A 24,361-nucleotide genomic window follows, 5' to 3' on the forward strand; every position below is an offset into this window, starting at 1 on the left:
AACAGTTTCATATCAACTTGACACAGACTAGGGACATTTGGGAAGAGAGACTACTAATTGAGAAAATGTCCCAAGGAGACATGGTCTTTTCTGTGGTACATTTTCTTCATTGAAGATTAATGTGGAAGGGCCTGGCTCACTGTGGGTGTAACACACCTGGGCAGGCAGTCCTGGGTTGTCTAAGAAAGCAGGCAGTGCAAGTGATGAGGAACAAGGCAGGGAACAGTGTTTGTGAGTTAAAATAAAATCTTTCTACTTAAGTTAATTTTTGTCCTGGTATTTTATTACAACAATGGTAATCATGACTAAGAGACCTATGATAACTTTTTTTCATTTTTAGAATGATTCATTATAGTTCAGTAAGTAATTTAATTAACAGTTGTTTGTTTTTTGAAAAGGCAGCAGTAAGACATTTAAAACATAAACATCTGGAAACCATCAGAAGAACATGGGAGAATCTGGGAAAAGGGTTACAACCCATGGAGTGACATGCTTTTCAAAAATTAAGGTATTAATTATTTGGATATATGTGCATGTATATAGCCATGACAGTCTTTTAAAGTAAAGATTGAAAATTCTTGTAACGTTGCTCAGTTTATATGAAATTTTAAACATAAAAACTATTTTGCTTAATGTGTTCTTAATTTACTGCCTTAAAGAAGTTGACATATTTAATATGGTTATCTAACTAAACTTATTTAACTAAAGATTTTTCAGATTAACTTAGAGGACATATTCTCAACCTATGATTTTTCTTCTCTTGGGGGGTTGAAGACCCTTTCACAGGGGTCACCTAGGATCATTGGAAAAGACAGCTATTCACTTTACAATTCATAACAGTAGGAAAATTAGAGCTATGAAGTATCAAATAAAAATAATTTTATGGTTGGGCCAACAGAACATGAGGAACTGTATTAAAGGGTGCATCAATAGGAAGGTTGGGAATCACTATTTTAGGGGTTTGAAGGCATAAGTCACAAACCAATCTCACACCAGTTTGGAATTATGATTAATAAAAGGTTTATTTATTTAAGGGAAAAACTTATAGATCACCATCCTAGACAACAGCCCTCTTCATGACAGGAATGGAGTCTAGCAGACTGAAGCAGAGACAGAACTGAGAGAGAGAGAGCAGAGCTACCACTGAGTTTTAAAGCAAAAGAGTCTATGCCCAAGTGGGCTGGTATCTTAAAGGCTATTGGCTGAAGGAGTAGAAGGAGCTCCCACAGCAGGGGGTCTTAAAAAAATATGAGGCTGCCGGGCGGTGGTGGCGCATGCCTTTAATCCCAGCACTTGGGAGGCAGAGGCAGGCAGATCTCTGTGAGTTCGAGGCCAGCCTGGTCTACAAGAGCTAGTTCCAGGACAGGCACCAAAGCTACAGAGAAACCCTGTCTCGAAAAACCAAAAAAAAAAAAAAAAAAAAACCAAAAAAAACATGAGGCTTAAAATGTTTTATATGTATATTATACTGATATTATACTGTGCTGGAACTTGGTCTGAGGTCAGAGGTCCAGCCAGTGCTCACTTATCAGGGGTTTTTGACAAAAGATCAGGGGTCAGAGCTAGGAAGCAGTTCCTGAATATAAGTGCTGTGTTGATTAATATGCAGAGATGAGCTCATGATCTAGTTAGATGAATATAGTCTTTGAGTTTTTGACAATATTACAATTATTTTGTAAGAAAACTATCCATTCTCTTTACTGTTTGTGTGGTTTTCAGTAGTTTTGAGATAGTTGTCCTTCTCACAGTTCCAGAGACATCTTTGTGTGATCACCAAATGTGAACATGCATTAACTCAGGGACTCTGAGCATTGCCCTAGTCTCTACAGAGCCCCTCCCAGGCTCCTCTCTAAGCTGCTGCCTCCTAAGGCATCCAATCACAAGCTCATTTACCTTATTCACGTGTAGTGGACTCCATACACTAATGTAAAAGGAAGAGGTCTCAGACTCAGCCCTGGGAAGTGTTTTTACCTGCAGTGATGCGTGAATTATTGAAACCCAACCCCTCAAGTTATCCTTCAGTTCTCACATTCTGAAGAGCTGAGGGCCCCTGGATCTGAACCTTTGAACGATGTTTACTAGATGTGTCACTTTGGACAATTGGTGCAACGTGTCTGTACTTCATCTGAAAAGGATAGTGGTAGTCCTACATTTTAAGACAAAACCATCATTCTGAGACCTCTGTGTATGTGTATCCCTCTCTGTGTCTGTCTCTGTATATATGTGAGTTCATCATTCAGTGACATCCTATTCAAGTAGTATGGGGAATTAGACCCAGATGTTCAAAACAATGGGCAATTCTTCTGTCACTGATCTATACCTCCTTTGCCACTGTTAAATATGTTAATTACTTTCAATTTATGTTTTTTATGTTTATGGTTGCTTTGCCCCCATGTATGTTGGTGTACCACTTGTGTGTCTGGTATCCTTGGGGGACATAAGAAGTTGTTGAATTCCTGGAACTGATGATACAGGTAGTTTTAAAACACAATGTGGGTGCTAAGGACTTAATCCAGGTCCTCAGAAAGAGCAACCAGTGGACTTAACTGCTGAGCCACATCTCCATCTTCAAAGCTAAGGGTAATGATGGATATTCTGATTATCAGTTGCTAACATTAGTAGCATTTATAGAGAAATAGCATTAGTTATCATAAACATTTCCCAACACTCATCTTTGATTACTGTCTTAGGGTTTCTATTGCATTGAAGAGACACTATAACTACTGTAACTCTTATAAAGGAAAACATTTATGTGGGGCTGGCTTACAACTTCTGAGATTTAGTCCATAACCATCCTGGTGGGAAGCATGGGAGCTCAAGGGAGATACAGTTCTCAAGAAGGATCCAAAAGTTCTACACCCAGATCAACAGGCCACAGGAATAGAGTTTCACTGGGCCCACCTGGAACTTCTGAAACTTCAGAGTCACTTTCATTGACACTTCCTCCAACAAGGCCAGAGCACCTAATGCCACTACATGGTTGCCAGGCATGCAAATCTACGAGCTTAAGGGGCCATTCCCAATCAAGCCACCACAGTTCCTTTGGAGTTCAACAAAGTAGACACTGATGTGGAGGTCATGGGAAGATGTTAAAACCATGAGTTTACAAGTCAAATTTAAAGGTGATTGTTTAAAAATAAATTAGACTTCTCTGACTTTAGAACTGTCTAGAACATTAGGGTGGTCAATCTACAGTGCCAGACAAGTTTAGAAAACAATCATTAAGTATAGTGTTCCAGGACAGGGGAAATGATGGGCTTAATGACCTTCAATAATGCACACACTGAGGACCTCACTAGATACCAATGTTTAGTTCTAGACCAGTGTTTACATAGATAGTTCTGGTTAAGCTACTTGGAACAAAACCTAAACCAAATCCTATGAAACTTGAAAAGAAAATGCTAGGAATGAGGGTATTGATTGAAATGTCAAGGGGAGAAGAGAAAGAAAGTGATAATCAGATGATCCTACATATGTATGAAATCACCAAATCGTATATTTATTCAATAAAATTCATTAGAGAAAAGAATGGGAATTTTCTCAAGGCTGTGTGGAGATATCTCAATCAGTGAAATAATTACCTTGGAAGTAGGATGATCTGAGTTCAGTTTCCAAGCCTCCATAGAAACGAGGAATGGTCAAACATAACTACTATCCTAGGGTGGGGGAGATGGAGTCAGCAGATCCTTGGTGCTCACTGACTCCCAGCCTTGGCTCCTGGATGAATTCCACATGTGAGAATCTCTGCTATAAAAAATGTATCAGGCTTGAGGAATTAAGCCTGCAGTAGTCTTTTGTCTCCCTTTATGTATATACATACATGAACTTATTCACACAAACATGCATACCCATACACAAAGACAAAGAATGAAAAAAAAGAAAAAAGAGGACTCCTTTAATAGGAGCAAAAGAACTGCTATGAAAGCATTTGCTTCAGACTCTGGAATGCTGAGAACAGTCAGCGGGATTGACTTTATAAATACAGACATATGTAGCAGTAGACCCAAGCCAGCATGGACACTTGTTTCTTTTATATCGTGCACAGAACCAAATACTTTAGAGAAAGAGCAATGTGCTCACGACCTGCTTATCTTTCTTCTTCAAAATATAAATCAAATAAATTCTCTTCCACAGTCTGATTATTTTTAAATTGATAGACCTTGCCCTTAAATAAAGACCTGAATTGTAAAACTCATGTGAAATGATCAACTATCAATTGCATCCTATGAAATATTTGTAGTAGGGCATATCTCTGCAAAAACTCTTTAGTGTTAGACAAACTTCTTGAATACACTTGTGTAAGTTACTGATGGGATCACCTTTGTGTAAGCTCTAAATTTCTTTTGGATAGATACAATCTCATATAGCCCAGTAGCCATGAACTCACAGAAATCTGTCTCCCTCTGTCTCCCAAGAGTTGGAATTAAAGGTGTGTGTCATGACTGCCTGGTCTCTGTGACTGACTAGTGGCTTAATTCTGCACTCTGGTCTTCAGGAAAGTTCATTTATTATATTACATACAAAATATCACTGTAGTCAAGAATATCCACTGATTAGTCATTCCTGAAAACATGAGCAGAAATATGCTTTGGTTTAATTCTGTGTTCTGTTTCTTACCTTCCTTAAAGTGGACAGCACTTGTCTTGGAGATAACCACATAATATAGAAGACCCATCAATGACTGTGTCTTACATTGAATAGCTCCATGTCTTTCTGTTTGAATAAGGTATATGGATAGAAAAGCAAAGACTTACCTTTTTACAAAACTCACCACTGCTAACCTACTATTCTAACTGCATTTCCAGAGTTAGGACACTATGGTAGAGGAGAGATTACATTTTAAGGTTTCTTTCATGTTCAAGGACTGTTTAGTTTGGAAGCAAACATCATTGTAGAGGCTGTTTTGTCAGTAGGTGGCAGATATATATTTGGAAAACAAAGTTTTCACTTTTTCTAAAATGTTTTTCTTCCTAGATGTTTCTGTTGGCATTAACAATGGCATATCTAGCCCAAGCACTATCACGAAATTATATGGTTTCCATGCTCACACAAATAGAGAGGCAATTCAATATCCCCACATCTGTAGTTGGATTTATCAATGGGAGTTTTGAGATTGGTGAGTTACATTTACTTATTATTGTGTATTGATATTCTCTCCTAATTTCCTGCATAAGATTTTCTAAACTGACTGAATTACATGTTTTCTGATGTGATTGAACGGCCTGTTCTGGGTGTGGAGTAACCATTTATTTAAATGTCCCCAAGATAATATGTATTCTTTACTATATACCCTGATATGGCCTCTTTTTCTGATGATTGAAATACGATTTAGAGTATTAATATCTAATTCCATCACTAGATAACTCAGACAGACACTAAGTCCTTTTTCACGGCATTTTAGAAGTTTGCTGTGGGAGCCTGGAGGAACTAGTGTTCTGAAGGAAAGAACAAATGCTTCTCTGCCCCCACTGTGCCAGGGAAGGGAAGATGGCAGCTCTCCACTCATAGATACTGAGGAAGATGAGGATGCTTTCATGTGTCTGAGTTGTGTCAGACACAATTCCAAAGATTTGGATAATGAGGGTAATGAACTGGAATATGACAGTACAAAGGGTGAAGGAGGCAAAGATGTCTTCTATAAACAAAGTGACCTGGAAACCTTTTGTTCTTAGTTTTTATTTCCTTCAAAGTGAAATTGTTTTTAATGTATTTAACAAAAACAGCCGTGAAAATCAGGACTGTGAAGTAACTAACCCACATTGAGGGTGTTCCATCTTATCTCCCAGGATAAAATGCCTTACATGTGTCCTAGGTTTTCCCAGTGCAGTCAGGATGAATGTCTTACATAGACTTTTTATAGTCATGTTCTAGTGTGTTAGATGCAGCAAGTGCTGTTCATTCATTATCCAAGGTCCAATGGAAGACATTGTGCTAGGGAAGACAGTATCCTGAAGGGGTAAAGGTGATCCAGGAGGATAAACAGACAGGTAAATGTGATGGGGAGATGTGTACAGGGGTGAACCATCAAATAGTTTGTGTTTGGATCAAGTCAGCCCTGTGTTATGGGAAGTTGTAAGTTCTTAGAACATGAACCTGGAGAAGTGTGCAGAGATGAAAAATGGGTAGAGACTATGGCCTGCTCTGGAATGTGTCTTTTATCCTTCTGGTGCCAGAGAGCCAGTATGGGGTTGGAAGAGGGTCCTGATCTTTCTATGCTAAGGACTCCTATTGAAAACCCAGTACCATCTGATTTTAGGATATTTTAACTGCACAAAATGAAACCATATAGGTCAAAAGGAATGCAGTTACACTGAAGTATAATTATCAGAATATTTAATCATCCTGCCAAGAAGGAATATTCATGCATTTTAACAAGGCAAAGATTATCTACATCTGATTTTCTAGTAATTATTGGCTTAATGGCCTTTTGCAGTATTTACAACAACTACAAGGTCATAAGCATTTTGGATACAGAATGATGACTTCTCAAGTCACTATTGCTTTCTACATTACCAAGAACACAAATGCTAATGTTCAGTTAATGATTATTGAAAACAATTCCTACCCAAGTTCATGGAAAACTCTAATGTCTGTAAAATCTAATTTAAACTATAGGTAAAAAAGTCCTACCTATTAAGGTAGAAAATGATGATACCACCATTGACTGGCAGGTGACTTAAATGAGGTCTTAAATGTAATCATTCACCAGTGAATGCATCATTTGGTAGGCTTTTCCCTACTAAATAGTAGTTTTGGTAGTTTTGCAAGAAATCTTCCCAGGGCCTAGACAGCACCTTACCTTTTCCCACACACCTTACCACAAATTATTTGAGGGGGATATCAAGGCAATGTGAAGGCCATATAAGCCTAATGTGAAGAAGGGAGGCTTTTCCTTTCAAACAATAGAGATTTCAGACAAAATTCTGTGCATTCATGTTTGTTCATCAATAGACTAGAAAGATTCTCAGAGTTGAAACAATTGGTGTCCTGGGACATTATCTTCTGCACGATGATCTCAATGACAGATCTTGGAGGGAGACAGCATAATAATTATATGTAGGTAGGGTACATACCATTCAAAATAATGCACCACCTCTTCTATGTAGATAGCAGACTAGAGAAATAGAATTGGGAGAAAAACAGTCTTTAAATATCTTTGAGATATTTAAGATCACTGAGATATTTTCTAAGCCATTAAAAAAGTGTGCTTGAGTTTTCTGGTCATTCCTTTATATATAGTATGAGCAGGGTAAATATTCATCAAACTAAAAGTATGAAATTTGTAGAGTGCTTATTTATATATTTGTTTCTTTTTAATTTCCTTTTCTTCTGTGAATAATACTGATTAAATGGACCTAAGTCTCACACATATTAGACAAAACATTTGGCCAATTTAGCTCCAGCCCCTTTATTTACTTTTTATTTTTATGAAGTTCACAGTAAGATTCCCAGTCTGGTCTTGATCTCACTCTGTAGCCCAGGCCATCTTTGATCTTTCAGTCTTCCTGTCTTACCACCCCCTGTGACTGGGAATGGCAGGTCTGTGCCACCAGGCCACACTTTTTCTTTCATTTCTTAACCATGTTTATCAAGGGCCCCTAAGTCAGAATGGGGTTTCCCACTGAGTTTTAAACCTAAACCTAAGCTTTCTCCTAAACCACAGAGATGAATTTTTAGTTTGAACTTTTGACTCCTGCAATCCAGACCTAAGACACAGTTGCAGGGTTAGGACTCTGACCTTTTTGTTAACAGTATTGCCTAGTCTAAGGAAAGATTTGACAGTAAAAGCGGACATCCAGATTGGCCATGATGAGCAATTAAGGAGTTTTGAATACTAAGTAAAAAAACATGAATCCATTTGATTCTCCATAGAGTTAGAAAAGGCATGAGAAAAGAGGTCAGGGGTGATGTGTAGGCTGACACCTGCTTTTTTATGCTTTACCAAGAGATGGATACTCCTGAATATATATATTACAGAGAATATACACATATACATGTGTATGTATATATATGTATACACACACACACACACACACACACATATATATATATAGTGAATTCATAAGGTGGTTATTTAAACAATGAAGAGGCTGTTGACTATGATCTGCTAATACTTTACTAAAACGACATTCTCATTCCCCTCTCCTAGGAAATCTTTTATTGATTATATTCGTGAGTTATTTTGGAACAAAACTGCACAGACCTATCATGATTGGTGCTGGTTGTGTGGTAATGGCCCTAGGGTGTTTCTTAATGTCACTACCTCATTTCCTGATGGGACGGTGAGTATTCCAGGATTTGATTAAATTTTAGGTTCCACCCTTCCCTACATGAAATGAGGCTCAGAATTTCTTCCCTGGGAAGAGCAATGCTCCTCCAAAGTACAGAAGGCTAAAATGGAAATTAGAAAGTATGGTCTCCACTCTACCAATATGATTTGTGAATCTTATGACCTTCAGTCTCTTTAAGGTCCAATCCAGTTCACTATGAAGTGGGGAGCTCAGTCTAGTGCTCCAATGTGGGTCTCTGTCTCTATCTTCATCTTTTGCCGGACAAAGGTTCTATGGTGATATGCAAGATAGTCATCAGTCTGATTGTGGGACAAGGCCTGCTCAGGAACCCTCTCCTCCACTGCCCAGGGTCATAGCTGGGGACATAAAAGTGGATACCTGGGAACCCCTCTATAGCCAAGCCTCTTGTCAACCCCAAAATGGCTCCCTTAATTAAAATATCTTCTTTCCTGCTCCCATATCTATTCTTTAACCCTCTCAATCATCCCCACTCCCCCAAGTTCTCATGAACCCTCCCCTTCTTCCTTCTCTTTCCCCCTCTCTCCTTCCCTTCACCCCCATGCTCCCAACTTTTACCTGGAGATCTTGTCTGCTTCCAATTTCCAGGAGGATTCATATATGTATTTCTTTGGATTCGTCTTATTACTTAACTTCTGTAGGATTGTGAACTATAGGCTCATGTCCTTTGTTTATGGCTAGACTCCACTAATGAGTGAGTAGATACCATATTAATATATTTGGGTCTGGGTTATCTCACTCAGAATAGTGGTTTCTATTTCCATCCACTCACATGCAAAATTCAAGATGTCATTGTTTTTTACCACTGAATAGTACTCTAATGTGTATATGTGCCACAATTTCTTTGTCCATTCTTCCATTGAGGGGCATATAGGTTGTTTTCAGGTTCTGGCTATTACAAATAATGCTGCTATGAACATAGTTGAACAAATGCTTTTGTAGTATGATTGGGCATCTCTTGGGTATATTCCCAAGAGTGGAATTGCTGGATCCTGAGGTAGGTTGATGCCCTGTTTCCTGAGAAACCACCACACTGATTTCAAAAGTGGTTGTACAAGTTTGCATTCCTACCAGCAATGGTTGAGTGTTCCCCTTAGTCCACATCCTCTCCAACACAGGTAGGTTATCATTGGTGATTTTGACTTTAGCTACTCTGACAGGTTTTAGATGGTATCTCAAAGTTGTTTTGATTTGCATTTCCCTGATAGCTAATGAAGTTGACTATGTCCTTATGTATCTTTTGACCATTTGAAATTCTTCTGTTGAGAATTTGCTGTTTATTTCAGTACCCCATTTTTATTGAGTTATTTATAATTTTAATGTCTAGTTTCTTGAGTTCTTTATCTGTTTTGGAAATCAGAACTTTGTCTGATGTGGGGTTGGTGAAGATCTTCTCCCATTCAGTAGGTTGCCTTTTTGTCTTAATGACAGTGTCCTTTGCTTTACAGAAGCCTCTCAGTTTCAGGAGGTCCCATTTACTCATCGTTGCTCTTTTTGTCTGTGTTTCTGGTGTTACACGTAGAAAGTGATCTCTTGTGCCCATGTAATGTAGGCTACTTCCTACTTTATCTTCTATCAGGTTCAGTGTGGACAGATTTATATTGAGTCTTTAACCCATTTGGACTTGAGTTTTGTGCATGGTGATAGATATGGATCATTTTCATTCTTCTACAGTTGATAGCCCGTTATGCCAGCACCATTTGTTGAAGATGCCTTCTTTCTTCCATTGTATAATTTTAGCTTCTTTGTCAAAAATCAGGTGTGGATAGGTTTGTGGATTAATATCTGGGTCTTCAATTCGATTCCATTGGACAATGTGTCTGTTTTTATGCCAATACCAAGCTGTTTTCATTAATGTAGCTTTCTGATAGTGTTTGATGTCAGGGGTGTTAATGCCCCCGGAAGTTCTTTTATTGTATAGCATTGTTTTGGCTATCTTGGGATTTTTGTTTTTCCATATTGTTCTCAATGTCTGTGAAGAATTTTGTTGGGATTTTGATGGGGATTGCATTGAATCTATAGATTGTCTTTGGTAGAATAGCCATTTTTATTATGTTGATTCTACCAATCCAAGAGCATAGGAAATGCTTCCATTTTTTGTTATCCTCTTCAATTTCTTTCTTCAAATAATTAAAGTTCTTTTTAAATAGATCTTTTACTTCCATGGTTAGTGGTACCCTAAGATACTTTATGCTATTTGTGGCTATTGTGAATGGTGATGTTTATCTGATTTCCCCCTCTGCTGCTTTATTCTTTGTGTAGAAAAGGGATAGTGATTTTTTTCAAGTTGTTCTTGTATCCTGCCACATCACTGAAGGTATTTATCAGATCTAGGAGTTCTCTGGTAGAGTTTTTTGGGTTGCTTATCTACACTATCATATCATCTGCAAATAATGAAAGTTTGACTTCTTCCTTTTCAATTTGAATCCCTTTGATCTCCTTATGTTGTCTTATAGCTATTGCTAGAACTTGAAGTACTATATTGAAGAGATATGGGGAGAGTGGACAGCCTTATCTTGTTCCTGATTTTAGTAGAATCACTTTGAGTTTTTCTCCATTTAATTTGTTGTTAGCTGTTGGCTTGCTGTTTATTGCTTTTATTATATTTAGATATGATCCTTGTATCCCTAATCTCTCTAAGTCCTTTATCATAAAGGAGTGTTGAATTTGTTACATGCTTTTTTTGACATCGAATGAAATGATCATGTTTGTTTTCTTTCAGTTTATTTATATGATAGATTGCATTGATAGATTTTTGTATGTTGAACCAGCCCTGCATCTCTTGGATGAAGCCTACTTGATCATAATGGATAATGTTTTTGATGTGTTCTTGGATTCAGTTTGCTAGAATTTTATTGAGAATTTTACATTGATGTTCATGAGTGCGATTGGTCTATAATTCTCTTTCTTGGTTGAGTCTTTGTGTGGTTTTGGTATCAGGATAACTGTAGCTTCATAAAAAAAGTTTGGTGATGACTTTTCTGTTTCTAGTGAATGGAAGACATTAAGGAGTATAGGTATTAGCTCGTCTTGGAAGTTCTGGTAGAATTCTGCACTAAAACCATTTGGTCCTGGGCTCTTTTTGGTTGGGAGGTTTTTGATGACAGCTTCTATTTCCTTGTAACTTATAGGTCTATTTAAATTGTTCTCTTGGTCTTGATTTAATTTTGGTATATAATATTTATCTAAAACATGTCCATTTCTTTTACATTTTCCTATTTTGTGGCATACAGGCTTTTGTAGTAAGACCTAATGATTCTCTGAATTTCCTCAGTGTCTGTTGTTATGCCCCTTTTCATTTCCAATCTTGTTAATTTGAGTGGTCTCTCTCTGCCTTTTGATTAGTTTGGATAGGGGTTAGTTAATCTTGTTGATTTTCTCAAAGAACCAGCTATTTGTTTCATTAATTCTGTGGACTGTTTTCTGTGTTGCTATTTCATTGATTTCCACCTTAAGTTTGATTATTTCCAGTCTTCTATTCTTCCTGGGTGAGTCTGCTTTTTTTCTAGAGCTTTCAGGTGTGCTATTAAGTCTCTAATGTGAGCTTTCTGTGTTTTCTTTATGTGGGCAATTAGTGCTATGAACTTTCCTCCTAGTACTGCTCTCATAGTTTTGCATAGGTTTGGGTATGTTGTGTCTTCATTTTCATTGAATTCCAGGAAGACTTAAATTCTTTCTTTATTTTTTATTTGACACAGTGGTGGTTCAGTAGCTGACTGTTCAGTTTCTACTAGTTTGTAGGCTTTCTGTGGGTGGAATTGTTGTTAAATTCTAGCTTTACTCCACGGTGACCCAATAAGACACAGTTACTCCATTTTTTTGTATCTGTGGATGTTTGCTTTGTCTCTGCGTATGTGATCAATTTTTGAGAATGTTCCATGAGATGCTGTTCTTTCCAGTTTGGGTGAGATGTTCTATAGATATCTGTTAAGTCCATTTGATTCATTACATCTGTTAGTTCTCTTATTTCTCTATTAAATTTCTTTTTGGTTGACCTGCCCATTGATGATAAAGGAGTGTTAAAATCTTCTAGTAGTAGAGTGTGGGGTTTGATGTGTGCTTTGAGTTCTAGTAATGTTTCTTTTACATATGTGGGTGCTTCTATATTAGGGTTTGCAGATACATACTGTTTAAATCTGCTTTTGTCATGCAATATCTTGTTTTCTCCATTGATGGTAAAAGAAAACTTTGCTGGGTATAGTAGTCTGGGCTTGCATCCATGGTCTCTTAGTGTCTACAGCACATCTATCCATGACATTTTGGCTCTCATGGGTTCCATTGAGAAGTCAGGTGTAATTCTGATAGGTTTCCCTTTATATGTTACTTGATCTTTTTCTTTTGCAGCTCTTAATATTCTTTCTTCATTCTGTATGTTTTGTGTTTTGATTATTATGTGGTGAGGGGATTTTTTTTTGATCCAGTCTATTTGGTGTTCTGTAAAGTTCTTGTACCTTCATAGGAATATCGTTCTTTAGATTGGAAAAGTTTTCTTCTATAATTTTGTTGAATATATTTTCTGTGGCTTTGAGCTGGAATCTTTCTCCTTCTACCCCTATTATTCTTAAGTTCAGTCTTTTCATGGTGTCCCAGATTTCCTGGATGTTTTGTGTGAAGAATTTGTTTGATTTAATGTGAATCTGTAATTCTTTACTGTCCAGGAACACTTTTGCATTGTGCTTTCAGAAGCAGTTTCTTTATTCATTAACCAATGAAAGCAACATTGAACAGAAAAACCTCCTACACCATAGAAATTCTGTATAAAGAATAGACTTGATTAATGTGAGTTGTTTGTCTTTTACAGAAGGATGAGTCAATAGGTGATTGAGACAGGACTGAATGATAATTGAGCTGGACTGGGTGGTGACTGAGATGGGTTGTTCTGGTGATTGATTTGAACTGGGTGGTGATTGATCTGGACTGGGTGATGACTGATCTGGACTGAATGATGACTGATCTAGACTGAGTGGTGATTAATATGGACTGGGTTGTATCTGATTTGGACTGGCAGGTGAATGAGCTGGACCGGCTGATGTTAAGCTATCTCAGAAACATATGTAAATTGTGACCCTAGGCAGAAATTCTTTGCACTTTCTAAATAGGTAGAAACTTGGCTACCAGCTAGAAAGGAATGGGAGCATCATTTTTGACTGCATGGAGTTTTAAAACAAAATGATTCTTCTTTTTGTCCTCTGTGTCCTCATCGTAGCAGTTTGGATCTTTTCCTACCTGTTAGCTTTTCCATCTGGAGAGATGGAGGACAAATCTAAAGATCTTTATATTCCTTATGTACATTTTACCCCTCACTTAAGACTTTGCTTCATGTACTCAGCTGGGCTCTGAGGTCAGAGTCTTTTCATGCAGTTTTCAGTAGAGACCTGAAACATTCCCTATTGTTCCCTGAAGCATGATAGTTATATTTCCCTTGCCTTCTGATTCAGGGACCATTCTTACATCCATATCCCAATCTCAAGATTTTATTGAGCTTATGCGACCATATTTTCACTCACCCAGTCACAGTTTTTTGTTTGTTTTCACCTGTTTTGTTCTGGTGTGTGAGTGTGTGTGTGTGTGTGTGTGTGTGTGTGTGCTCTCATAAGAGGTCAGGAAACAACTCCTAGGAGCAGTGTCTCTCTGCCTACTCTGTGGGAGCTGACATGCAATCTAGGTTGTCAGGCTTGCACACAGGCATCTGTACCCATGGAGGCATCTGGTATTTTACAAGTTGGTATTTTTTTTATTTCTTTCATTTTCGAAAAAACATCTCATGTAGCTCAGACTGGCCTTGAATTTACTCCATATAGAAGGACAATCATGAACTTCTGATCTTTTTGTCTCCATCTCCTGAGTGCTAGAATTATAGGCCTGATCCATCATGCTTGGTTTTATTGAGTGCTTAGGATCAAACCCAGGATTGGTGTTTGCCAGGCACTAATGTACCAACTGAATTATATCCTCATCTCTAGATTACTCTATCTGCAAGGAAATTGCCATTCTGCTTTTTTATTTTAACATTTTTTTCTGCCTTTTTATTGTCAGTTGGGAATAAATAGATGTTGAGTGCACAACCTTATGTTAAGTAGATAATGAATGAAATGAAGGATATTTTCATTCTCAGTGTTTTTTCAGGGAATTGAAAGTAGGCTCATGGAATTAAAATTATTTTTTCTTTCTATTTTATTCAAATTAATGTCAAGAAACATTTGACTGTTATTAAGTATTCCTACTTTCTGTCAAAAGTGGTATTTTTTTGAAGCTGATTTGTCTTCACTGGGTCATGAGAAGGGAGACACAGGCTCCTGTCCACACTTCACTGGCAAGCTCTGTGGGGACACCCAGGCATCAGTTCTGGGGGTAGCTGGTCTGACTTCTGTGCTATAGTATGCAGCTTAAAAATTAGAATGTTGAACTCTTATATCTAAACAAATAAAAATAAACAAAGGAAGTCCAGCATGTATACATTCAGAAGAGTCTTAGCTGGACACATTCTCCTCTACTGTTGTAGTCTGTCATTTTCTTTCTAGGACAAGCTGATCCTTGGTGATTTGCTAAAGTTAAATGCTCAAAGTTCATTAGCATTTTTTTCTCATGACAGCCACTTGTCAGCAGATGGATTCTGTTCCCTCTTGTCGTGACACATGATCTCTTTTTCCTGTTGAAATTAATGAGTAAATTGTGATAATTGTTGTTTGAATTCTCAGAAAGGGAGGATATGACCACAGCTCAGAAAATGCAGAGCAACTGTCTTGATTTGTTGTGTTGTTTTATGTCTCTCTAAAGCTTTTATTTTCTCAATGATACTTTAGTGAGTCTCTTTCTCTTTCTTGCTTTTGTTCTTTATCTCTCTGTTAAAGAACAAATTTCTAGGAATAGTCATTTCCTAAACTAGAAATAGGGTTCGTATTAGAGAATATGAAAGCTGCTTCACCTACATGTAGAGGCTTGCGAGCTAGCTATAAAGATGGGGCACTTTTTTGGTGATAATCAATTTCTTTTGATGATATTTATTATTTTTATTCATTCAAGTTTTTAATATTGAAATTTGATTTTTGTTTGCTTGTTTGTGTTTATTGTGTTTTGTTTTTAATTCAGATAGGCTCTTGTGAAGCCCAGTCTTACATCAAACTAGCTACATAACTGAGGGTGACCTTGAGCTTCCAACTCTCCAGTGCTAGGATGTCAGGCAAGGATCACTACATCCTGTTAATGAATTATGGAGTTCAACCCTTCAACTACATGCCAAGCTTCATGACACAGATTTCTGTTTTTATTTACTTATTTGTGTGTGTGTGTGTGTGTGTGCCTGTGTGCCTGTGTCTGAGGATGACTGGTGGTGTAGATATTCACATGTAGAGATTAGAGGAGTACTTTATGGAGTCACTTTTCTCCCTCCACCTTTATGTGATTTCCAGGAATGAGCTCAGGTATCAGGCTGTGCAGCAATTTCTTTACCTAATGAGTCATCTCTCTGGCCCAGCAATGTGATTCATCATGGTCAGAATGACTGCTGTGAACACATGTCTGCACGGCCTCCGGATACTATGTTTTGATGAAGCAAGAGTCAGTATCTGTAGATGCTCTCAATGCACCCATGTCCTCATGGTGAATGTTTTCTATGTACACACAGATACGAATATGAGAAAACGATCTCACCTTTAAGCAACTTGTCTTCAAATAGCTTGTTGTGTTTGGGAAATAGAAGCCAGACCTTAATGCCAACACCAGACCCAGGAGGTAACTAATACTTCTTATTGCTTTCTTTTCAGAGATCTAGGCAAAGAACACTCTTTTATGAAGGACTTTGAATATGACACTGGGTTTCGTAGGCACCCAAGACAAATGAACAATCTTTATTTCCCTCTTCAGGGAAGAGAGCTGTGCAATAACATGAAATGCTCTGCTCCCTGAGTTTGAATATATTCAATAAGACTCCTTTGTTTCTTAATGTGGGTATTTTAAAAATAAGCAAAATGTATCTACTCCAGCACCATTGTAGACTTAGTCCTACAAGGGAAAATGACTTATAAGGACAGATCTAGACTTATGATGTGATCTATGTGATTGGTCTAGCTTGGTTTTCTGTTGCTGTAATAAAACATGGACTAAATCCAAGAAAGGTAGGAAAGAGGTTATATAGCTTACAAATAGTACCCAATCATGAGGGATCCTGGAGTGAGAGAACAAAGCAGAGAGCACTAAGGAGTGACTCATAATGGCTAGGTCCTCTGGCTTCTCACCTCTCTCTCTTATACAGTCTAGACCCAGCTACCCAAGGATGGTACAACCCACAGTGTTCAGTGAAATCTCACATCAATTAGTCAGGAAGAAAATGTCTCACACATATGCCCAAAGTCAATCTGGTGGAGGCAATTCCTCAATTGAGATACCTTCTTTTTTTTAAGATTTATTTATTTATTATGTATACAGTATTCTGCCAGTAGAGGGCACCAGATCTCATTACGGATGGTTATGAGCCCCATGTGGTTGCTGGGAATTGAAATCAGGACCTCTGGAAGAGCAGTCAGTGCTCTTAATCTCTGAGCCACCTCTCCAGCCCAAGATACCTTTTTTTCAGGTATATCCATATTTGTGTCAAGTTGATAAAAAGTAGCCATCATAGTGATTGTACAATAAGATATACAGACAGAAACTTTCCCAGATCTGTACTGTGTACCTGAAGCACCATGGAAAAGCAGGTGCATTGTCACTGTTCACAACTCATTGATTACACAGAAACTTGTCTTTCAGTCTCCTTTGACCTCTGTAAGAGAAGCATGGCTTTACAGTTCAACCAAACAGTAGTGGTTCCCTTAATTCCTATGGGCTCATGCACTGTGTTCCTGGCTTCTGCCATTTGTAAGCTGTTATAGTAACTTTCACATCACTGTGATCAAAATTCCAAAGAACTCAAGGGAGGACAAGTTTGTTTTCACTTACTGTTTTGGAGAGTTGATTTTATGGTCACTTTGCCCCATGTTTATGTGCAGAATATGGTTCATGCTGTTCTTCACTTCTTGTTGGGCATGAAGAATGTTAAAAAAGATACAGAATTGGTGAAATATAACTTCTGTAGATATACCAACATGATGACCAACTTCCTTCAATTAACACCTCCTGTTACCTGTCAGTCCTTCTCAATATTGAAAGTCTTATGACTCCATCAATAGATCTTATGACTCTTTTAACAGATCAATCCAATAATTATGTCAATGTCATGGTGACTGGTCCCTATACATGCCCCACAGACACAACCAGATGCCATATTAAAGCATCTATTTTTTCATTTATTATTTATTTTTCTTTTATTTTTCTTTATTATATATTTTTCTTTTTTTAGTTTGATAGATTTTATTATTTTATTTTTATTATTTATTATTTATTTTATTATTTTCTTTTCATTTAGTTTGATAGATTACCATGGGCAAGGTACCTTATACACATGAGAATATATTTATGCTATGATTCTAAAGTCTAGTAAGAGTAGCGGCAGCGGGCTGTGTCCCGGCTGCATGGCTATCTTACATCCAAAATAATTACACATGGAGATCTGTATTAATTAAATTACTGCCTGGCCCTTTATTTCTAGCTTCTTATCAGCTATCTCTTACATCTTGATTCAACCCATTTCTAATAATCTGTATATCATCACGGGGTCAAGGTTCTCTGCCTGCCTTCCTCCTCCCAGAATTCTCTTCTGTCTACTCCACCAAACTAGAGGTTTCCCTATCAAAAGGCCAAGGCATTCTCTTTATTTAACCAATGAAAGCAACAGAAATGCAGAAAGAGCTCCTACACCAGTAAAGCATTGGTTTTCAATCTTCTTAATGCTTTAACCCTTTAAAAGTGGGGACCTCCAACCATAAAATTATTTTGTTACTCCTTCTTAGCTGTAATTTTGATTCATAACATATATATATATACATATATATATATATGTATATATATATTGTCAAGTAGTCTTCACCCCTGTGAAAGTGTTGTCCCCAAAGAGTCACAACCCACAGATATAGAATCTAGAGTGTAGGAGAAAGGCTGCTTGTTTGTCCTGGCTACCTAGAACAGAAATAATCACACAGAAACCATATTCATTAAAACACTGCTAGGCCCATTAGCTCGAGCTTCTTATTGGATAACACTTATATTAATTTAACCCATTTCTATTAAGCTGTATATCACCACATGGCAGGGGCTTACCTGCAAAGATTCAGCATGTCTGATTCTGGCACCTCCATGGTGTCTCTCTGACTCCACTTTCTTTCTCCCAGCATTCAGTTCTGTCCTCACCACCTACCTAAGTTCTGCCCTATCAACAGACCAAGGCAGTTTCTTTATTAATGAATGGTAATGACAGCACACTGAGGGGACTCCCACATCAAAAGAGGAATGAGAATCAGTCATGGCAAGGAAAGTGGCAGCAGGAGCATGAAATTAGGAGCTCACATCTCAACTGTAAATATAAGGGAGAGGGAACAAACTGGAAGTAGAGTGAGGTTCCAAGCTCTTTAAGGCTACCTCCAGTGACATTCTTCCTCCACCTCCCTAAATACCACTTACTAGAGACTAAGTATTTAATATCCGAGTTTCTAAAGAGGGGAATTTCCAGTCAGAGGACCACACCATGCTTACAGAGGGCCTGATTTGTTCCCAGCACTGTCATCAGATTTTTCTCAAACCCTTGTCATTCCAATTCTGTGGAATTGGGGGCCTTCTGTCCTTCTTGGGCATCTGCACATACTTGGTGCACATATGCTCTTTAAGGTAACTCATTTTAAAGAGTATTTTTAAAGTCACATATGCTAAAAGTCCCAACATGTCTAGTGGACACATAGTCTGATACTGTCTCAGCAGGATTGCCTCAGGCCAAAACTTCTCCATCTTATTCTAGATTTATGCCATAGAATTTGCAGCAGTCTCCAAAGCTTGGAATGTTCTAACATGAGGTCCTGCTTGTTGGGGTTTCTGTCCTCCCACCAGGTCCCGCAGGTATTTAACTCCAAAGTAATAACACAGAGGTCATGTCAGTGTTCCCAGGGATTCTATGGAGATCAAAATAATTTGAGAGTCAAAGAGCAGCCATCTCTGAAGCTCTGAACTACAGAAATCTTCTAAGCAAAGCAAGGTGAAATAGTGACCCCAATGCTATTTTAATCTCCTGAACTGACCTTGAAAATCCACCCATTGTAGTCATTACATGTTGGTGGATAAATTAAAGTCTCCCCTGTGCATTGCCCCATGAAATCACTTGAGCCTCCAATGTCTGATACTTTAGTTCTGCCCTATAAAAGGGTTGAGAGTAATGCTGTGATCTGTAGACAGAAATCATCATGATTATCAAAGATAAAAATTTGAATCCATAGAGATGGAAATGGATTTTACTTTAATCAGGAATAAGTAAGAGTTAGACCTCAGGACCCAGTTGTACTTAGGACATTTATGGACATCCACTGATCAATCCAAAGGAGAGAGTGCTTTGTCTAATTCCCTGAAAACACCAAGTCAAGCTTCCCTACAGTGTGTCAGTTCATTTAGCTTGAAACAAACGTGAAAGGTGCATGTATGCACTCAGTGATTTCACCATTGACTTTTCCAGTGGGAATATGCTATTCCCACATTCACCAATTGTTGGAGTATTATGTTGATAGTAAAAGATAAAATGTATAGGAAAAATATGTTTACTATTCAGGTAAATATTTATTTTCTACAAAGAAATTGAGGCTGTGGAGAATTCAAACTTCCATCAATATTCTCTCTGTATTATACCAATACAACATGAAATTTTAGAGACATAAGCACATGTATGCTTCTTTTTCCATTCTCAAAGTTGTTTGGAAATTATGCAGTGTACATATTAGCTAACTGGGTCTACTAGTTGGTAGAAAATTGAGTCCCTCGAGGCGAGCAAAATCCTGGTTTTTAGTGCTTGTTTATTTATTTTTATTTTTTGGTGTAAATTCTTAAAACCAATGTGTTGTCACTAAACACTGAATTGGGAAGAGATGTAAAGTCATCTCTTCTGTAAAGTGGTAACTAGCATAGATAAGTATTTCAAAATATGAAATAGGGGTGACTCAATGATTCATAGCTAACAGTTATATAAGTTACTTGACGGTCATCATAGGCTTTTGGCCTCAAGAAACAAAGACAAATTTGAATTAACTGTCGGTAACACTTGACTGTCAAAATGCTCATGTAATTTTCTGTTGTTTTAATGTAGACTGTGAAAAAGAAATTAAATCCTTAATGTGGATATATGTACTGGTAGGAAATCTTATTCGTGGAATTGGTGAAACTCCCATCATACCCTTGGGCATTTCCTACATAGAAGATTTTGCCAAACCTGAAAATTCCCCTTTATACATTGGTAAGTTTGAAAATCAGACTTGGAATCATTTTTAACAAAGCTAGTTCTAGGATGGTTGAAAACAGTTATTTGAACACCTGTTGTTTCCAGAACCATGCACAGAGTGCTATGGCACCACTGGCTGTAAAATGGTTCAGTAGGGGAATTAAGCAGCGGTTCCAGACAAGCAGTGTCAGCAAGCGGCTTCTCACATTGAATGCCCTTCTTATCTGCTGCTCCTACAGTCCTCTGATGCTGTCACACTAACTCTAAACCCTTAGAGATTCACCAATATTTCCTGGAAAATGTTCTAGGATACAATTTTTTCTATTTTTCTGCTTAATTTATTATTCTTTCATCTATAAGTTATTACAAATTCATAATTGGCAGTTTTATGTCTTTAGTATTTTAAAATAGCTTTACTTTTTCTCTGTCTCTGTCTCTCTCTCTGTGTATGTGTGTGTGTGTGTATGTGTGTGTGTGTGCATTTTCTTGACAGTGTGGTGGTCATAATATAGTTATTGAGAGTTGGATTTGAGATTGAACTCTGGTCCTTGGACAACGTTTAGTGGACAAATGCGTTTACATGTTGAGCTTCCTGTCTGACCTCTAGTGTTTTCTTTTGTTGCATTCTTGTAAACATTCTTGTGGGATAAACCTTACCAAACCCTGTTTCAATCATGTCTATCATGTTCACCGAATGGTTTTTTATTTACGTTCTGCTCTCTTTTATTACTTGAGGCTCTTTACCCTGCCTCTCTCTGAAGTTAATGTTATCATTCCCATCCGTAAATCTCCTCAGCCTAGACATATTGGTTTCATTTTCATAGATATCTTTAAAAATTCTATGCATCTCCCAGGCAAGAGTCAAGTTTGTGTATACCTTCTTACACTTTCTTATAAAATATCTTACTTTATTGGGAATAATTTATTTATGCTCTTAAGTCAATCCATCTGTACTTGATAATTAGTCTATAATTTTGTATATAGAAATATTTTTCAATTAGTACACACATATTACTTAATATAAATAACTAAAACAAAAGTGCATAAGAGAAGACAGGAGGGCTGGAGAGATGGCTCAGTGGTTAAGAGCATTGCCTGCTCTTCCAAAGGTCCTGAGTTCAATTCCCGGCAACCACATGGTGGCTCACAACCATCTGTAACCAGGTCTGGTGCCCGCTTCTGGCCTGCAGACATACACACAGACAGAATATTATATACATAATAAAATAAATAAATAAATTATTAAAAAAGAAAAAGAGAAGACAGGAAAGAGGTTAGAATTAATCAAGATTAATTCAATTAAAAATAGCATCACTCTTTGGAGACTTATTAATTTGGCAATAATCTTTTCTTTTAAAAGTAGTTATTCTTTTTAGATACCTTCACAGATATCTAAAGAAAATAATACAGGAACTTTCATGCAATAAATTTTTAGAATTTGGATCTTTTTCTCAAAATTCTAGAGACAAATTACATATAAATATGTAAAATATATTTATATAATAACTCTATTGATGTGACTAACTGTCATGACTCATGTATCTTGGAACACACATAGCCTAGTTGTATAAATCAATGTTTATTTAAGTATACAAATATTATATATGAATGCTTAAGTATAATCAATTAAGTATAAAATAATTATAAATATAGATGCATTGTGACTCTGTAGTACAAGATATATAGAGGCCAAATGTTAAAATTGAGAGTTGTCTATGGCAGACAATAAGTTAAATAAAGAATAAATGGCATTACCTTAGGAAGACATGTATGTACTGAGAATTCATAGAGCAGCACACTGGCAGATTCTTCTCCCTAGTGGGTAAAGTGAGAGAAAGAAAAGTCAAACAGTTTCTCCATGGGAGTTAAGTGAACAATAAACAAAGTTTGGAGAAGGTGTTAGGAGGAAGCAGACAGATGATGAGTTGGCTAACAATGTCAAATAAGTTATGAGAATAAAATCAAAACTGGAAAAAGTGATCCATGGTGGAGGTCATTGGTGCCAAGAAAGTATCGTAGAATCAGGAAACATCTGAGCACAATGAGAGTTGAGGAGTCATGGAGCACGGTGAAGGGCAGGAAGGAAGAATGGAGTTTGGAGATCTTTTAAAAATCATTAGCTCTAGGGCATCGAGTAGCAGGGAGTGTTTGACACCTCCTCCCATTTTCCTCCTCCTCCATCAACCCCTCCCCCTCCCTCTCCAGTCCAAAGGGCAGTCAGGGTTCCCTGCCCTATGGTAAGTCCAAGGTCCTCCCCGCCTCCATCCAGGTCTAGGAAGGTGAGCATCCAAACAGATTGGGCTCCCACAAAGCCAGTACATGCAGTAGGATCAAAACCTAGTGCCATTGTCCTTGGCTTCTCAGCCAGCCCCCCTTGTCAGCCATGTTCAGAGAGTCCGGTTTGATCACATGCTCCATCAGTGCCAGTCCAGCTGGCCTTGGTGAACTCCCATTAGATCAGCCCCACTGTCTCAGTGAGTGGGCACACCCTCATGGTCCTGACTTTTTTGCTCATGTTCTCTCTCCTTCTGCTCCACATTTGGACCTCAGGAGCTTAGTCCAGTGTTTCAATGTGGGTCTCTGTCTCTATTTTCATCCATCGCCAGATGAAGGTTCTATAGTTGAAGGCGAAGGCGTAAGTCACAAACAATCCCACACTAGTTTGGAATTATGATTAATATAATGGTTATTTATTTAAAGGGGAAAAAACTTACAGATCACCATCCCAGACAACAGCCCTCTGCGCAATCAGGAAGGGAGTCTAGTCGCTGGAAGTGGAGCAGGAAGTAAGAGAGAGCGAGGAGGGAAGTGGCCACTTATTTAAAGGGAGAGAGACCATGCCCCAATGGGCTGGTATCTCAGCGGCTATTGGCTGGAGGAGCGGAAGGACCTCCTGCAACATATAGTTATATGCAAGATATTCATCAGTATGACTATAGGATAGGGCCATTTCAACTCCCTCTCAAGAATCTAACTGGGGACATCTCCAAGTACACCTAAGAACACCTCTAGAGTCAAGTCTCTCGCCAACCCTAAAATGACACCCTTAATTGAGATATATACTTCCCTACACCCGTATCCACCCTTCCTCCATCCCAACCATCCCATTACCCCGAGCTCTCCCCATCCTCCCCTTCTCACTTTTTTCTCATCTCCCTTTACCTCCACCCCACCCCAACCCCCAAGTTTCCAATTTTTGCCTGGCAATCTTGTCTCCTTTCAGTATCCAGGAGGATAACTACATGTTTTTTGTTGGGTCCACCTTCTTATTTAGCTTCTCTGGGATCATGAATTATAGGCCCAATGTCCTTAATTTATGTCTAGAATCCACTTATGAGTGAGTACATACCATATTCATCTTTTGGGGTCTGGGTTACCTCACTCAGGATAGTGTTTTCTATATCCATCCATGCATGCAAAATTCAAGAAGTAATTGTATTTTTACCACTGAGTAGTACTCTAATGCATATATATTCCACACTTTCTTCATCCAGTCTTCCATTGCAGGACATTTAGGTTGTTTCCAGGTTCTGGCTATTACAAATAATGCTGCTATGAACATAGTTGAACAAATGCTTTTGTAGTATGATAGAGCATCTCTTGGGTATATTTCCAAGAGTGGTATTGCTGGATCCTGGGCTAGGTTGATCCTGAATATCTGAGAAACCACCACACTGATTTTCAAAGTGTTTGCACAAGTTTGCATTCC

At 37.9% G+C, this 24,361-nt stretch overlaps 1 protein-coding gene across 2 annotated transcripts in view; it reads left to right on the forward strand.

Annotated features, from left to right (window-relative positions):
• Nucleotides 1–448: 448 nt before the first annotated feature.
• LOC130874527 (solute carrier organic anion transporter family member 1A5-like) overlaps nucleotides 449–24,361 on the forward strand; it is a 60,981-nt gene continuing 37,068 nt past the window's right edge. For both annotated transcript variants that reach the window (XM_057769914.1, XM_057769908.1), the window contains exons 1-5: nucleotides 449–508; nucleotides 4,975–5,116; nucleotides 8,150–8,282; nucleotides 15,934–16,040; nucleotides 20,521–20,667. In XM_057769914.1, the coding sequence (XP_057625897.1) occupies nucleotides 449–508; nucleotides 4,975–5,116; nucleotides 8,150–8,282; nucleotides 15,934–16,040; nucleotides 20,521–20,667 (589 nt within the window). The remainder of the gene's footprint in view (nucleotides 509–4,974; nucleotides 5,117–8,149; nucleotides 8,283–15,933; nucleotides 16,041–20,520; nucleotides 20,668–24,361) is intronic.

The sequence above is a fragment of the Chionomys nivalis genome, chromosome 1, assembly GCF_950005125.1.
Source record: "Chionomys nivalis chromosome 1, mChiNiv1.1, whole genome shotgun sequence".
Taxonomy (NCBI): Eukaryota; Metazoa; Chordata; class Mammalia; order Rodentia; family Cricetidae; genus Chionomys; species Chionomys nivalis.